Source organism: Cygnus olor, chromosome 3 (assembly GCF_009769625.2).
Source record: "Cygnus olor isolate bCygOlo1 chromosome 3, bCygOlo1.pri.v2, whole genome shotgun sequence".
NCBI classification, from domain to species: domain Eukaryota; kingdom Metazoa; phylum Chordata; class Aves; order Anseriformes; family Anatidae; genus Cygnus; species Cygnus olor.
The window spans coordinates 116,247,289-116,264,275 of record NC_049171.1 but is presented as its reverse complement, the minus strand read 5'-3'; the positions used below and the strand labels follow the sequence as shown (position 1 = coordinate 116,264,275).

The window sequence follows — 16,987 nt, the reverse complement described above, 5'->3', positions numbered from 1 at the left end:
CCAAAGCCTTGTCTCACACTGTCTTTGCAAGCAAACTGTAGCGTCCGAAGCCATCTGTGCTGCAGGTGCTGACTTCCAAATGCCCGTGCCACACGCCACTGCCCTGATAAGGGTGAGATTAGAGTCAATTCCCAACAGTCTGCTTAGGGTTTTGTTTCCTGTCTTAAAATGGGATATGACATTGGGGTGTTTTCTGCTTCTAGGGTGTGAAATACTGCAGTAAGAGAAAAGCTGTACAGAAAAGAGCAAACCCATCATTTAGCTGGGTTATTTTGCCTTTCCTGGTTTTAGTCCACCATTTATATCAAAGTAGCAGTATTAAAAATGTCTCTGTCAGTAGCAGGGCAAATGCAGGGATTGCCAGCAGCAATTACACTACTCTTGAGGGATATTGAAGAAAACCTTCTCTGAACACAACAGAGATATTCTTTCTGCTGCTCTGCTTGGAGACATTGGTTATAAATGATCCCCTTGGGGCAGTCCAGGCATCTCCTCTTGTGGTGCTTTCAGAAAGCCACAGAACAAATCAAAAGCCAAAGAGATGGAGTTAGACCTTAAAGCTGTCTGCTGCAGTAGCTGATACCTGGCGTGTTGGGACTGCCAACACACAATATCAGCAGCACCTCTTTGGGATACTTATGATGCAGAACTTACCTGCAGAGCACATAACTCAGACACCTTACTGCACCTGCTTCATTGCAGCATCACAGAGGTCGACCACAATGTGGCCAAGGTGCGCAGCAAGTAAAATTGATGCACAGCAGCATGGGGCCCGTGTGCTACTTTGGCCAGTAGTCTACAGGGCTTGTTAAATGCAGGAGAGACATTTCACGTAGAAGCCATCATCGTGATCCAGTGTAGAGGAATTTTTATTTCTAATGAAATTAGAATTTGTTATTTCTAATGAAAGAAAACACGAAATATGCGTACAGCTGCCTGGACACACATGGCAATGTACTGCAAATGGCATTCACTCAGGGTAGCTGTGAAATCACTTTGGCTAAATATAAAACCTCTATTTTATTTAATCTCTCTATATTTTCATTTGGAGAGTTTTTAGAAAGTTGCTTTTTTGCAGTGTTGGCCTTAGTAGATCCAACTTGCTGTGTCAGAACCTGTCCAATACTGTAAATGAATGGAGGGAAGGAAAAAATATTATTTACATATTATTACAGTGATGCATTTTTTTTAATCTGTCAAAGTTCCTTAATATTAACATCCGACATTTCAGAAGTTGCTTAGGGAAATAATAGATACAAAACACTCTACTGTTTATTAAATTTATCTTGCAAGGAAACTATTTTCCCAGCAGCTGCAGAAATGAATGTCACATTCAGTTGCGCAATTTGGAATTTCAGCTTTCCATTGGTATGGAGAGAGTGGCCCTAATTTTTGAAGGATTTATTCATAAAATTAATTTCTAGGTCCTTGGGGTTCTTCCCAGGCAGTGTGTGCATCTGAACCAGCGCTTACCCAATGCATTCAGTCTGTTTGAAATGGATTGAGGTAGCAATTTGGGGCTCACAGTGGTAGTGCTTCTTCCCTGACTCACGTGCTGGCTGCCTTTTGTGGGGAACAAAGAGGGGCAGGAGAAATTTGGGGACCTTTCCTGTCCCTTTTTCAACACCCAGTGGCTGGCGGGGCTGCACACAGAGGTGTGGGGTGTGCACAGAGAGCAGGTAAGAAGGGTAGAGGTGTGAAATAAGTGAAGTTTTTCCATGGTTCCCCATGGCTTGTTTGTTTGTTTGGTATTTTGATTTATGTGAAAGGAGTTTATTCCATGGCTGACTGAAAGCATGCATTCAATGTTTAGTATACCCAGGTGAGTGGATGTGAATGTTTACTTAGTGCATTCGGGTGAAAGCTATATAGAAAACAGAAAACGTAAGGAAGGCAAACCAACAGGAACACGGTGCCAAGGCTATGTGAGCCCGCTAGGGAAGCAGTTCTTGTGCAGAGTGAGGGCACCATGGGGTCTGAAGCTGCTCCCACTGAGGGACACCTTAGCAGGCGGTGACAGGAGCACAGCACAGCCTTGGGGTGCGTTGGGGTAGGTGACAGGGAGGGGACTGGGGGGCTGCACCACTGCGGGTTGCGGGAGCAGGAGGGGAGCCAGAGCCGGTGCTCCCGGGACACGTGTGTTGGCCAGAGGTGGAGGGACTGGTGGCAGTGGGAAGATGGAAGTGTGGGAGGCAGCAGACAAAGCAGGAGTCTGAGGGAAGGTCATGGAAGGTGTTAGGGAATGCAAGGGTTGGTCCAGGCTTCCCCAAAGCGCCAAGCAGACTGGCTGTACAGCTACCACCCAGCACTCTGTCCTTCAGCAAGGCTGAAGAAAAACAAAAGGGAGAACAAAAGGGAGGAGGTGATGGCATAGCATGCGGAGTTCACTGCTACGTGCATCTCTGCTGCAGCGACTCATCCAGCTTGGGAACAAACCTGTATGTCAAAATGATGACCAATACATTTGTTGTCCTGGATGAGGTTGTAAAACCCCTCTCTCCCCAGCGCAGATAGTCTCCTGTAACGTCAGAGATTTTCTCTGTAGCTGAATGAGGTGATTTTGTTCCTACTAGAATTTAAGGGTTTCGGAAGAACTGTGGACAAGGCATGGCAAGAATTTGTCAGGCAACTATTGGGTAATGGATTTGGGATTGGGATTTTCAAAAATGTCGACATGAGCCAGCTACTGACGTCTTTCCGAACTTTTGGGAATTTGTGTCTTTAACCTGATTATGCATCCTTGAAAATCTCGTTGTGACCTATATAGGTCTTCAGGCTTCTGTATACCTCTTAAAAAAAACAGCCTTTCACTGCTCTCTGCTGCTTTTCCCCTTCTGTAAAATGGGGGTAGCAGTTCTTCCACCTCTTGGAGTGGAATGGGAAAGAGAAGTACTATGATGTCCAGGCTGCAGATGTTGCAGGGATGAACATGACGCAATGCAACGTGTGCCACTAATAATTAGTTCCTGCAGTTTGAGCATTCTTTCAGGACCGCCACAGAGGGAGCTGTGCAGCACTGGAGCAGACGAGGGCCTGGGAAGGGTGAAAGGATGTTGTTCTCCCAAGACCCCCTTCAGTAAGGTTTGTAATGCACAAACAAATCAAACACAAGTTACAGGGTGCTTTTAGAACTGAGACTTGTTGCTGTCAGAGCTTCTCTGAACACTGGGCAGAGCTGGGAACAAGGGACATAATTGAAAGCAAATAGCTTTGCTCCCAGTGTGAAGCAGGTGCAGAAGCTGATCACTTGTGCCGAGCACATGCCAAAGAGCAGGCACAAAGCTTTACTATTACTTTCCGTAGTCCTGTCTTGTTCTAAGAGGATATTTAAAAATTGGAATGATAATGACCTGAGAAAACATGACTTTAGACCAGAAAATAAAATTGCAACCATTCATTATCAAAGGCACACTGGCAAAGAAGTGTTAGAGAACAAGAATGCCTGATGATGCAATGTTTTTCATCCTGCAACTGAGCACAGAAAACCTTTTCATATGCCCTAAATCTGCAGCTACAATAAAGCCTTCATACAGACAATCTGCTTAAACAGAACGTCACGCTTGCCTTTATTTTATTTTAATTGCAAAACATGATCCAGTTTCACTGCTGAAATATGCACTTCTTAAGGCGACATGCGTAGCTTTATATTATCCTCCATTTTACTTGACGTCAATATCTGTGCAGTGATGAAATTATAAGCTCCTGAAGTGGACCATCTATGACACAGCTGTTCCTCTTTTATGTGAGGGAACGCCCTCACCTCTTTTTCTTCCTACCAAGACTTATATAATTAGAAAATCTCTCTTTGCTCTGAGTCTTCAGACTGGAATAGTCAGCATCCTGGTCGCTTCATGTGAGCCTGTACCACCAAAACCAACAGGAATTTTGCCACTTACTTGAGGGTGAGATTGAGCCCTGGGATTCCAGATATTTGAGATTACTATTGGCATTAACACACTATTGAGCCCCAAACAATAGCAAAGCCTAGGTCTTAGCACTTTTCCTAACAGGTCTTGCAGTGACCTGCAAGTGGGAGTCAGCATCACCATCCCCACTTCCAAGGTGGGAAAACTGAGGCACAGAGGGAAGGAAAAGGACACGTAGTGCTGAGGAGAGACCTGAGGTCTCCCGAATCATAGTCAGTTCACTGCCTACCACATCTTCCTAGTCTGACAGTCTCTGACTATTCATGCTGCATGTAATTAAAAATATGTAAATGATGTGATGCCTAGGAATCTGTCAGGTGACGGCTCGCTTGTTCTCCAGGCTGTGCAGAGGTGCTTGAGCATTTTTTCACCTCTTGATGCTAAACGCATTAAGATGTTATCATGTTAGTCTCCCTTTTTCCTCTTTCGCCAGCAATTGTAGGAGTTACAACCAGTAGGAATTTGTCCTACAATACGACAGTTGTGCAACCATGTGAACTGATTGCTGCAGCCTGCATTTGCGGATGTAACAGCGTTACAATTGTTATCATTCATTAGCAAGGGAGACATCCTGGAAGTGTAGAAAATACTGGGTCTGAGTTGTATTTCCTGATAAATTCCAGTTTTCTTGCTCCTATGACGGAAGGAGAGCCAAGATTTGATGAATGAAATTGAGACTCACTGTGAAACAGAGCAACAGCTTTGAAGAGCTGCCAGATTTCAGCAAAGGTGAATAAGAATGAAATAGACATTTCTGAATAAACTGCCTTTTCCCTCTTCAGAAACAAATGACCGTCTTTATATAAATAACCTTTTTGAGTGAGAATCCATCCTTAATGGAACAGGAGACAAACTGCGCAGCAGAGACAACTGATGGATGTTAAAAGACAAACCACTAAAAGTCAAATACATCTTCAGAAAACAGCATTAAGTAGTATTTTAAAAAATGACCACACATCATATTCACACAGATGCCAGCAGGAAGCAGAGTCCAGAAACAGAAAAGCTTTCAGATAATCTCCACCCTTTATGAAGCCAAAACCTCAACGTCACTAACACATCTTAACTCATTTTCAGGAGTGCATTTGATGTTGTATCATGTATATTTTCTATGCTTCAGCACAGATTTTTCATAAGAGGTAGATTTAGTCACGAAAATGTACAAAATATATACTAAAAAGCTAGCTTCTATAAATGTATCGTGTCAAAAGTTCATCATACCTGGGGGAAAGTGGTCTAAAGTGGGAACTTTAAAGGTTCTCAGCATTGGTCTAACTGGTCTGCTGAAGTCAGCGGTAAAACTGTTGAATATCAACAGGCATAGAGCAGCGTGCATGTTTCTGCAGACCCACAACTCTAACTAGAGCAGAAATTGTTTGTTTTTTTTTTTTTTTAGTAAGGATTGTCAGTAACGGCCAGAAACCCCGGTGAGCATTTCTAACCTAGGTCCTCCAGCTGAAGTCTTCTGACCCCAAGACTTCTAAAGTCTTGTGCCATGGGTGGGCACAGTTTAACCAGGACAGGAGATACTGCCTGGTGGCAGTATACAAATGTCGTTTAGTGTAATATTTTTGAGAAGAAAACGCTGTGGGGAAAAAAGACTTTCTTCTTGGCCCTCCGGGCTTGAAAAAGGGTGCTCAGGGTGTTGCAAAACCTACCCATACATGGGTACTTTTCCATCATTTCACTAAGAAAACCTAACAATACTTAAAGTTGAGATCTATCAGCTGTGTTTGGACGCCTGTAAGGAGCACCTGGATCTGAAACCTTAGAAGCAGGTGTTGCTCGTTGAATACTCACTGGCTCAAAAAAAACAACCCCAAACCAAAAAACCACTAAACCAAAAAAGAAGGAAAAGTAGGGAGCGGATACAGGAAAGAAAGAAGAAATTAATCAGTCCACTCAACTATACAAAGTTCAGGAGCAGCGAAATGAAGTTTCACAAAGGAGGTTAATAAATACACATGGTCAGGTTTCCTAAAACCCAACATCTGTACCAGATATCTTCAGCATGAACGCGGGTTTCTCCACCAGGAATTTAGCTGACGTGCAGGCTCGATCTGCAGAATGAAATGACGCTGTGCTGGGGCTGACTCGAGCTGATGCACCACTCGCCTCCTTGGTTTGGCGGAGCCTGTGCAGAATTGCAGCACCAGGAATTACAGCCAGGTTAGCTTCAGTTTCATTATCTCTGGTTCCCCACAGCTGTGGGGTGGGAAGGGGACAAGGGTGTTACACCTGCCATGCAGCTTGTTTGGGGCACTGAGTCTGGGTGGGCACATCCTGGTGCGTTCGCACTGCACCTGTGTGTAATGGTGTCTGGCAAAGGTCCTCCTTCACTTGTGACCTCGGCCGTGTTGGTGCTCGAGACGTAGGAGGTTCTGGTGTAGGGGCCATGTTACAAGTGCTTTGCTGTTGTCTTCTGGGGCCTCGTGGAAACAAATGGGGAGACCAGGTCACTGAATAGACCAAGGGATGAAAAACTTGTAGGGGCAACGTCTCTCATGGCTAAGACAACAGATGACTGCGAGAACCAACTTACATTTAAAAACAGAGAGGGGCAAACCTACAAGAAACTCTCAATAGCAGGTCCAGGCCTTCAGAGCAACCACAAGCACACTTCTCCCTCCCAAGGCTCACCATCCTGACACAGAAAGCTCCCAGAGATAAAGCCTCGCTGGGCGCACAGCACAGCCTATGCTCCAGGCACAGTCAGTAAGTGTTGAGGCAAGAAATGACTTTTTCCTGGCATGACCCACTGCAGATTGAACTGGAATGGCAATTAGAAGTTGAAGTGCTCATTTAATGTCAGTGATGTGTAAACTACGTTGCCATTGTTATTTTAGTGCTGATTTACATAATTGGCATACCCTGAAGTCACACCGCATGCACCTTCAGTTCATGCTAAAGACTTGCAGGAAGTCATAAAATTAAACATTATCTGCACTGGAATGCAATGGACAGGCTGCTGAGGTGCGGAGGGCCTTCATCTCGCCGCATGGCACCGCTCCTGCTGCAGCCAACCGCGTGGCATTGAGTGTGGGGAGTGGCGGGCATGGGGGAGCCTCAGCAGCCCTTGCGGTCACATCGCACTGGGGTGTACCCGCGTCCCCACAGTGAGGTTTTGGTGATGGAGCTGAGGTCAGCCTAGACCGAGAGGAAGGCCAGGAGGCCCCAGCCCAAACGCGCCCAGCTCCTGCCTCAAAGCGGCAGTTCTCCCATGCTGAGAAGCCCTGAGACAGAGGGAAAAGGCCGCTCCTAAACGATGAGCTGGTGATGGAGCCATCTCGGTTGTTATTGCTCTAAGTCCTCCTCCGCAGTACGTCGAGGTGTCACGGGCTGGCCGTGGCTTTTCCAAATGAAGCACCTGAGAGCTACGGGGCTGCTCCCCTCTACGGGCCGATGGCTTTGTAGGGCATCAGTCTGGGCTCCCCACACAACCCTGGCAGCAAAGGGAAGGCAGGACAAAGGATGCAGCCCTGCCATGGCACCAGGCACCCCAGGGCCAGCCAGCAGCGACAAAAGGAGAAGGCAGTGCAGCTGGGATCGGGAGACGGGCCTGGGGGGCTGCGGGGCTGGGGGGTTGTGGGGCAGGTGCCGCGGGCCAGAGGGGAGGCGAGCGGCGGTGGAGCCGCCGCCTTTCCGCCACTGGAGGGCAGCCACATCCAAAAAACCCGCGGCCCGCCAGGGGCCGGACCCGCAGCCGGGGCTTGGGGGGGCAGGCGGCCGGGAGGAGCGGAGCGCAGAGGAGAGGAGGGAGCGGAGCTCGGCTCTCTGCCGGGCCTCGACACCTCTCTCCGGGGGAGGGGAGCGGGGAAGGCCCCGGGCTGCCCCCCGGAGAGCGGCGGGGAGCCGGGCACGGAGAAGCGGGGAGGCGGCCCCGGGGTCGGGGCTGCCGCCGAGGGTCGGCGCCGCTGTCGGATGCGGCTTGGCGGGGCGCTGCGGGGCCGGGAGGCGCTGCCGGTGCCCTGCGCGCCCCGCACCCAGCCCCTTGGCTGCGGCGGAGCCCGGGCTCACCCCGGGGCCGGGGGTGCTCAGTCGGGCCGGGCCGGGCCGGGCCGCGTCCTAACGGGACCTGACCCTGACCCGTCCCCAGCCCTAGCCCCGTCCCCGTCCCGCAGCGCGACCCGGGCCGGCTCGGCTCGGCTCGGCCGGGTGAGGGAGGGAAGCGGGCGAGGGCGGAGGCGGGAAGGGCAGGAGCGAGGCCGGGAGGCGGCGCCTCCCTTAAAAGCCGTGCGGGGCCGCAGCCCGCTCCCACAGGGCGCCTGTGATTGGCGCCGGCCCCGAGCCGCCGGGGTCGTGACACCGCCGCCACAAAAAGCCCCGCGGCCCCGGCCGGCCCCGTCCATGGTGCGGCGCGGGGCGGGAGGCGGCCGCGCACCCGCCGCTGTCCCCTAGCGCAGCCGCTGCAAGCTGCTCTCCCCACCCTTTTTTTTTTTTTTTTCTTCCCTCCCCCTTCCCTCCACCCCCCCCTCCTTCTTTCTCTTTTAAGGGAGCGGAGAAAAGTGAAGCTTCGGCTCAATGGTGCTGCGGGAGTCCCGGTAAATGTCCATCTGTCCGGTGCGGGTGATGCAGAGGACATTTTTCACAAGGAGCCTTTGAACTCCGTAGACACATAGGCACCCATTCACGGGCAGGCACACGCACACACACGCGAGGAGGAGGAGGAAGAAGAAGAAGCAACAACTTTTCGATCGCTGCTTTTAAAAGGGAGAAGCCCTTCCCTGGCCGGGACTTGCCTTCTGCCTCCCAAACCGGCTGCTAAAAGTATGTTTCTGGGGCGGACTGCACTTCAGGGAACTTCTGGTTTCTGCTCGGCAGCTGTAGAGGAGCAGCAGCGAAGTTCGGAGTAACACCAAGTGATGCGGGAAAAACACCCCGAGAGCAGAAAACCCTCCTGCAGACACAACCCCTGCTGCTGCACACAGGTATAGCTCCGGCGGTCGCAGAGCCGCTGCAAGCCTTCCCGCAGGATGACTCCGAGGGCCACGGCGGAGGTGCCGGCGCTCTGCAAGAGAGAGGGGGGCCGGGCCGCTAACGATAACCATAACGAGAGTAGTAACCCGGCGCCGAGTTTCACGGGGGAGAAGAACGTCCTGTGGGTTTGGCTGAGGACCTAGCAGGATTGGTATTTTCCTCCTTCCCCTTCTTGCGCTCCGCCGAGAGAAAATAACCCTGCCTTTCTCTCCAGCCCGGGGGGTGCGGAGCTGGCCCCGGGGCCGAGCCGAGCCGAGCGGAGGGGGCAGCCCGGGGAGCTGTGCCGAGCCGTGCCGAGCCGGGAGCGCAGCGGGGAGGTGGCTTCGTGCAGGGCTTTCCAGGCCCGGCCCGGCTCCCACCTGTGCCGCCCCGAGGGCAGCGGCCCGGCCCCTCGGTGCCCCCTGGCCGGGCTGACAGCGGCCGCCCCGTCCCCAGCCCCCTGCCCCGGTTCGTGCTGCGGGGCGCCCCGTCCCGTCCCGTCCCCTTCGGTCCCCCGTCGCGGGGACCCGGGGCCCTCCCGCCCCGGCGGGGCTCCCCCAGCCGGGGTGGGACCCCCCTGCGGGCCGTGCCCCCCTTCCCACCCCCCTTTAACCTCCCTGCCCGCGCTGACTGCCTCCCATCGCCTCCTCCTCCTCCTCCCCCGCGCAGGTCCACGATGGGTGCCGCGACCCGCTCCCTCCTGGCGCTGCTGCTCTGCCGGGTGCTGCTGGGCGGCGCGGCCGGCCTCATGCCTCCCGGGGGCCGGCGGCGCCTCGGCGAGCCCGGCCGCGCCGCCCCGGCCGCGCAGCGCCCCGAGGAGCTCCTGGGCGAGTTCGAGCTGCGCCTGCTCCACATGTTCGGGCTGAAGCGGCGGCCCAGCCCCGGCAAGGACGTCGTCATCCCGCCCTACATGCTGGACCTCTACCGCCTGCACGCTGGCCAGCGGCTGGGGCAGCCGCCGGCGCTGGGCTACCCGCTGGAGAGGGCCGCCAGCCGCGCCAACACCGTGCGCAGCTTCCACCACGAAGGTAGGGGCGGCCGGGGGGCGCCGGGGGCGGTGCGGGCCGCGGGAGGGCCGGGGGGGTCCCGGTGCTTTGTGTCCGGGTTGGGTGCTGTCAACCCCGCCGTGCAGGACCGGGCGCTCCCGCAGCTCTCTCCTCCAATTCGAAGCCTCCCCGAGTTTGCTAATCCTCGCCTAATCCCCGTGGGAGACGAGCGAAACCCTCGGCCGATCCAGCCGAGGAGCCGTCGAGCCCCGGCCCCACGCCACGCATCCCATCGCCGCCCACTGCTGGAGGCCCCTCGGCCCTAAACGACGGGTGCCCACCCACCCGCCGAGCTGGGCACCCAGCCCTGGCAGCACCTTTGGGCCCCCTGCCCCAGCCCTTGTCAGCGCCTTTTGCCCAGAGCAGCTCCCGTCGAGCAGCTCCTCGTCTGGGCCCACGGAGTCGGTGGCGCGCGTCGCTCGCGTGCTCGTTGGGAAACGTTTCCCCAGGTTGTAATCTTTCCTAGCTGTTAGTCTCCAGTGCTGGCACGCAGCAGGCTTGCTGGAAAAGTCATGAAAATGTGGTTTCCCCACGCTCCTGAGCGCGAAACTGGGGTGAAAAAAGACGTTTGCTAGGATGTAATGGGTCCGATGGGTAAAGAAGGTGGCCTCAGAGAAGTGGAGGTGGTGTTTAGTGGAAAGCCCCATGGTGGGAAAGGAGGTGAATGGTGAAACGTAACCTCTCGCTGTAGCCTGTTTCCCTACGTGGAAAGTAAATACTCAGCAGTGAAGGGGGAAAAGCCAGCGCGTGGCTCGTTCCTTTTAAACCTGAACACAGCAGGCATGGCACTAAGCGAGAGAGGAGCCGCAAGGGCAACCCTTACAGTTTATAGGCAGATGCAAGAATATTTGAAGTAGCAGTGTTGCGACAGACTCTTTTTGACATAAAAGCTATTCTCCAATTTTCACAAAATGTAGAAAAAATCAGTGTGACTCCCAATTTTTCATTGAGTTCTCCCTCTCAATTCATGACTTATTAAAGCAGGAGTTTGTTTGGTGACCACTCAAAACTTCTGCCTTACTCGGAAGTTGTTTTATGACCACTCAAAACTTCTGCCTTATTTGTAAATAAGTACTGGTCTGGTCCTGAAATGCTATAAAGCCAAGCCTTACCTTATACTGGAAGTCCTGCTGGAACCAGCAGGGAATGGTTATGTGACTAAGAGCTGCTTGCACCAGTTCCTGCATCCATTCAGAAAGTGAATCTTTCTCTGGGATGCTTAGCACCAGAATTAAAAGTCATGATTTTAGAGGGATTTCCCTGGGCAAACACTTGCCATCATTTCAATGCCTGTAGCAACAACATAGCTCGTAGCAACCCTAGATACATTGTACTCCCCCTGAAGTCCCATTCAAGTGTTTGTTGGCTGAAAGGGGAGAATGGCACCGGGTTTAGGGTTTTGTTTTGTTTTTGAAAACCTGTTGTTTCATCATCCCTTCACCGTCCATCCCCTTTAGCAGTTGAACCGTCCTGCCATTCTTTACAGTCCTTTTGAGCAAACAGTAGGGCGTGCTTCGTGAAGCGCCTTTACAGATGTTGAGTTCTCTGTCTGTAATTAAGACACAAAAATCCCTACATCAAGATTAAATAAGTTACCTAAATTGGGGAGTTACAGTGTTGAGAATGGAGTTTAAGGGATTGACGTTAGAGCTGTATTCTCGAAAAATGCTGAAATTAGATAATTACCCTAAATCCTCAATCAGTTTTAATGATTCTCATCAGGCCTCCGCTAACTATAGTGCTCGAGTTTTCTCACTGATGTCCTTGAATTCCAGCGGAATGCTTCATGTTCCTTGCCACTCATTATAACTACCTGGAATGCAAAGGGCACCAGGATTCAATCAAAGCGCATAACAATGAATGAAGCGTTCTTAACTTCATGCTATACATGCTTGCATAAATAAACAGAAAGACAAGGGAGACAGTATTTTCTGCCTGCGAGTCTTTCAGATCTTGTATGTCACATGTGCGAACTGTCATTTGAAAGTTGCCAGCAGCAGATTAACTGAGGGCTTTGGTTGCTTGTCTCAGTTCCTGATTTTCTTTTTTCTCTCTCTTTTCTCCCCCTCCCTGTTTAATCAAATTAGAAGTTTTGGAAGAACTGCCAGAAACGAGTGGGAAAACAGCACGGCGTTTCTTCTTTAATTTAACTTCCATCCCTAATGAGGAGTCTATCACCTCAGCTGAACTCCAGATTTTTCGGAAACAGGTGCACGGAGCCTTTGAGAACAACAGCAGCTACCATCACCGTATTAATATTTATGAAATTATAAAGCCAGCCACAGCCACCTCTAAGGACCCTGTCACAAGACTTTTGGACACCAGGTTGGTGCATCATAATGCAAGTAAATGGGAAAGTTTTGATGTAACGCCAGCTGTTTTGAGGTGGATTGCACATGGACAACCTAATCATGGGTTTGTGGTAGAGGTGGTTCACTTGGACAAAGAGAACAGTGCCTCCAAGAGGCACGTTAGGATTAGCAGGTCTTTACATCAGGATGAAGATAGCTGGTCTCAGCTCAGGCCATTATTAGTAACGTTTGGGCATGATGGCAAGGGACACCCGCTTCATAAAAGAGAAAAGCGTCAAGTGAAACACAAACAGCGTAAACGCCACAAATACAGTTGCAAAAGGCATCCGTTATATGTGGACTTCAATGATGTGGGGTGGAATGACTGGATTGTTGCCCCGCCGGGGTATAGTGCCTTTTACTGCCACGGGGAATGTCCTTTTCCACTGGCAGACCATCTAAACTCAACAAACCATGCCATTGTTCAGACTTTGGTCAATTCAGTGAATTCCAAAATCCCCAAGGCTTGCTGTGTGCCGACAGAACTGAGTGCTATTTCAATGCTCTACCTTGATGAGAACGAAAAGGTTGTATTAAAGAACTATCAAGATATGGTTGTGGAGGGTTGTGGGTGCCGCTAACACAGCAAATATATTAGACAAATACAAAAAGAAAAAAAAAGCTGACACTTTAATATTTCCCAATGAAGACTTTATTTATGTAATGAAATGGAAAGAAAAAAAAAACACAACTATTTTGAAAATATATTTATGTCTACGAAAAAGTTGGGAAAACAAATATTTTAATCAGAGAAATATTCCTTTAAAGATTTTAAATGTATTTTAGTTGTACATTTTATATGGGTTTAACCCCAGCACATGAAGTATAATGGTCAGATTCTTATTTTGTATTTATTTACTATTATAACCACTTTTTAGAAGAATAGATAATTTGTATTTATATGTAATCAAAAAGAAAAAAAATATAGGGTTTGTACATAATTTTCCAAAATTGTAGCTGTTTCAATTGTGTGTATTTAAGTTGAAAAGAATACATGGAAGGTTACTATGGCAAAGTGCATAGCACATTTGCTTTCTGCTGTGCTACTGTTAAGGTCACAAGTTCAAGTCCAGAAAAAAGTGGATAATCCACTCTGCTGACTTTCAAGATTATTATATTGTACAATTCTCAGGAATGCTGCAGGGTGGGCTGTCCAGTCCATGAGAACTGGCATCCTCTTTAGGTGGAACATTTGGATAAGAACCAGACGTTGCTGATCTAGTATAAATACTGCTATTCCCAACTAATTTGCAGAGTGAATATAAGAAGGGCCAATAGAAGTCCTAGGGGAGGTGGGGGTGGGGGAAGACTGAGTCCTTTCTAGACCTACAGAAAAGTGAATGTTTGATGTTTCCTTTAAAAGTCCTTCCTTCAAAAGTCCTGGCCAAATATAAAATAATAAAAATTAAAATGTCATCATTTTTTTTTGTGATTATGTATGCTAAAGAGGAATGATTATCGTATTTGTACTGGCCCTTGTCTTTAATAGTTGAAAAAGCGTTGCATACTTCCTCACCTCAGATGAGAGCTCACTTCTGTGGAGTGTAATAGTGAAATTAATCTTCAATTTTTGCCCTTCATACAGCAGGTTGTTGTCATATGCAGCCTCCTATCTAACCTCAGCTGACGGTTTTGCTGTTTTGCAGATTAGCTTGTCTTCCTTTCCAGGGTTTTGTGTTTGAAAGCTTTTTTTTTATTTTTATTTTTTTCCAAAAATGTTTAAATCTATTTCAGATAATAAATCACAGAACTCTTCTATGTCTTTTCAAAAAGTCCAGTCTGTAAGAAAACGTGGTTCGCTTGTCCAACCATCACCAGGATAACTTGTGCTTACATCCTTTTACTTTTTAAATCCTTTGTGCAAGGGGCAAAAGCATGATTTGCAGTTGGTGAACTCAGCATCAAAGCTAATACTCATTGTGCCTATTGTATGTTAAAGGACTGGTACGGCAGTCAGCTCGCTGGTTGTGGAACATGGGATGAGCGTGCAGAGGTTGGGTTGCTTGTTGCATGAAAGTTATGCTGAAATAGTATGGCAGGGAAGTAGTTTAAAATGGCTTCTTGGTGATCTGCTGCAAAGTGCACCAAAGCCAGGAGCAGAATGAAATTGTGTTAGACTACTAGTGGTAAGTCCATGCCTATCTCAGGAGCTCTCCGCCATGTGTAGTGAACATGAAGTGACTCTGTGCTGACACCTCTGGAGACCTCAAAACCCCCTTGTGTTCCTTCGTGTCCTGATGAGTGGATCAATTTCTGGATTTGGTGAACCGAGGCAGCACGTTCTGATGCCATGTGTATGGTTGTTCCATTAGAGACCTCTCTAAGTCAACTGGAAATCTGATTCTGGCTTACCACTAGTATAACCTTTTATTAATAGAAACCTTCTCCTCTTTGACATGGCCCTCCCCAAACTCTTTCTTGTTGCCAGAATCCTCTGGGTTACAGAAAAGGTACTAGTAGGCAGGCTTGTTGCTGAAAAGGGCAACTTGGTGACATGCTACAGGTGGTCTTATAGAAAAGTTCACTTCCTCTGCTGCTAATCATCAGAAAACAAAATAGGCAGAGAGGACAGAAAAACTAACCCTAACTTCTTGTTGGCTGCTTCCATTTTTGTCTCGTGAGCTCAGAAATATATTAGGCAAGATGGAAGCTTCTGTGGTGAGATAAAAACTTAATACATTCTTTGTAGCAGCAGTATTTTTAGTAACTAGTAGAGAGCAATCTGCTGCTGGGCAGTTTAGCTCTGTTCTTGTGTTATTGGTTATATGCTGATACTATGTAGTAGCCTGCAAGTTTGCTGGGTGGTCAGCCTCTCATTTGTGTTTTCAAGAGACCAGTGCTGTTCTGTTGGTTATTGTGTTGTTTTTAGGGCGGGAGTCTCTTGGTGCAGAGCTTTGGTTTGCCTTTTGCTTGTTAGGAAGGGCACGCCAGTTTTACTGGTGATGGATGAGATGACAGCTGTCGCTTTGGAAAGGTTGCAGGATGTGCCACAGCGAAGGTGCTGCAAGAATTTATTGGTTATTTTCCAGTTATTTACATGGTTGTGCCAGTCAAGTCATAGCGGCGCTATCATACTCTATGACCCGTTTTTTCAAAAGCTGGACATAAAATGCTGAAAAATTAGAGATTGCACCATTTCTATGAGAAGGAAAGGCTGGATCCCAAGCCTGCTGAAATCAGTGAGGACCCCATGGCATGTCTAACCAGATCCTGAGCTCCAAGGTTGCCAGGCTTAAGTTTCATAGCTCCTAGTCCAGGGAGTGCAGCTAGACTGAGGGAGGCTTTTTCCAGAGTGGCGACTGCTTTACATCTCCTCTAAGGCATGAGAACACGTTGATGGTAATCTTGTTTTAAAAAAATTGGCTACAGCGCTTGTCTATGCATGAGCAGGAGCTGGCTCATGGTGTGGTGCTGCATTCCTTCTAAAGGCAAACTTCCTGTTGCTTGACAGAGAATTGCATCCTTCGTAAAACACACCGTGAGGCCAACGGGTAATTGTAAACATAGGAAGATCCACTCCTCTAAGCATTTCTATGCCCGCGTAGTGTTAGTCACAGAATTGTCAGTTCCATACTGATCTTGAGGAGGAAATATGCATGCATCAAGCTTGGCAAGTCAACAAATTTCTGCAGAATTGGTTTCAAAGTATATCTTTTTAAATTCCTAACCCTTAAACTCTCTAGATTGGAGATGTGAGAGTGCTGCACTGAAGTTTGAGTAGGATTTTTAAAGAAAGGAAACAAAACAAAGGCTTTCCTACATAGGTAGTAGAAAATCCTCTTACACCTCAGTTGGGTTCCTGGACTCTGCTAAATAGTGTTGGTGATCAGACAGCCCTCCTGAGAAATGTGGGCTTTCTGATATCTTCTAAGTCTGGTAATGACTGCTAAATAATCCTAAACACCAAAAGTATGCCATTACCAAAATACTCTAGAATTTATTTTAGTTTGTTAGTACTTATTAGTGTTATAGTGCTCTACAAGAAGCAGTGAGCTTTTTTTTTTCCTCTTAAGAGGAGAAAAAGCAGAAGATCTAGAAGGCAAAACTGCCTTTGTTGCCCTATAGCCTGTTTCCCCTAAACTTTTTGCTTCTAGGCACTTATAATCTATATAGGCAGAGATTGTGATAGATAATGTCACCCTTTGTGCATTTCAGATAAGCATCTCTCTAAACACAAATGTGATCAGCATCTCTCCTTGTCCTTTTGAGACTCAGTAACAGCTTTGTCGAGTGGCTTGATAATTTTTGCGCAAAATTCAGTTGGACTTCTGTGGTCAGCAGCATGTAAAAATGACGTGGGAAGATCTTCAGTTGAGGTAAGCTCTCCCGAGAGCATTGGCCGTTTTCACCAAGCAGGATCCGTTCTGCTGCGCTAACCTGGGCTCGTCATAATCAGGCACTGAGACCTTTCCTGCTCATGTTGTAGTTGGGTTTGGGTGTCTACAGACTGTCATATCACCTGCTTTCTCCCCTGCTAGGCAGGTAGAGGTCTTGCATCGGTGCAATCAGTACTGATGAGGCTTGGAGAGGAACGTTATTTATTGTACTCTCAGCTTTGAAGATGAAGCTCATCTGGACTGCATTTATATTAGACACACTTTGCTATGCTATTAGAAGAGGATAATTATTGAACTACTTTATTATATAGCTATTCCTAAATTGTTGATTTTTTTTTTATTGATTTCAGGAGGCAGCTAATTGCCATATG

General features: G+C 48.6%; 1 protein-coding gene across 3 annotated transcripts; it reads left to right on the top strand.

Moving 5' to 3' along the window:
- The first annotated feature begins 5,626 nt into the window (after positions 1 to 5,626).
- BMP2 (bone morphogenetic protein 2) lies at positions 5,627 to 13,698 on the top strand. 3 transcript variants are annotated; one of them, XM_040550502.1, is made up of 5 exons: positions 5,627 to 6,095; positions 8,419 to 8,854; positions 9,552 to 9,603; positions 9,671 to 9,910; positions 12,016 to 13,698. In XM_040550502.1, exons 2-5 carry the CDS (start codon positions 8,789 to 8,791, stop codon positions 12,858 to 12,860), a joined length of 1,203 nt encoding a protein of 400 aa, XP_040406436.1. In that variant the 5' UTR covers positions 5,627 to 6,095; positions 8,419 to 8,788; the 3' UTR covers positions 12,861 to 13,698. The 3 variants fall into 3 exon arrangements, with proteins under 3 accessions (XP_040406436.1, XP_040406439.1, XP_040406438.1); XM_040550505.1 differs by lacking the exon at positions 5,627 to 6,095 and having other exon boundaries at positions 8,087 to 9,054; positions 9,552 to 9,910; XM_040550504.1 differs by lacking the exon at positions 5,627 to 6,095 and having other exon boundaries at positions 8,088 to 8,854; positions 9,552 to 9,910.
- The last annotated feature ends 3,289 nt before the right edge of the window (positions 13,699 to 16,987 follow it).

Coding starts and splice junctions, on each gene's coding strand:
- BMP2 (XM_040550502.1), top strand. CDS start 8,789: ATGCGGGAAAAACACCCCGAGAGCAGAAAACCCTCCTGCAGACACAAC. Junction 8,855..9,551: donor ACCCCTGCTGCTGCACACAG/GTATAGCTCCGG, acceptor TCCCCCGCGCAG/GTCCACGATGGGTGCCGCGA. Junction 9,604..9,670: donor TGGCGCTGCTGCTCTGCCGG/GTGCTGCTGGGC, acceptor GCGAGCCCGGCC/GCGCCGCCCCGGCCGCGCAG.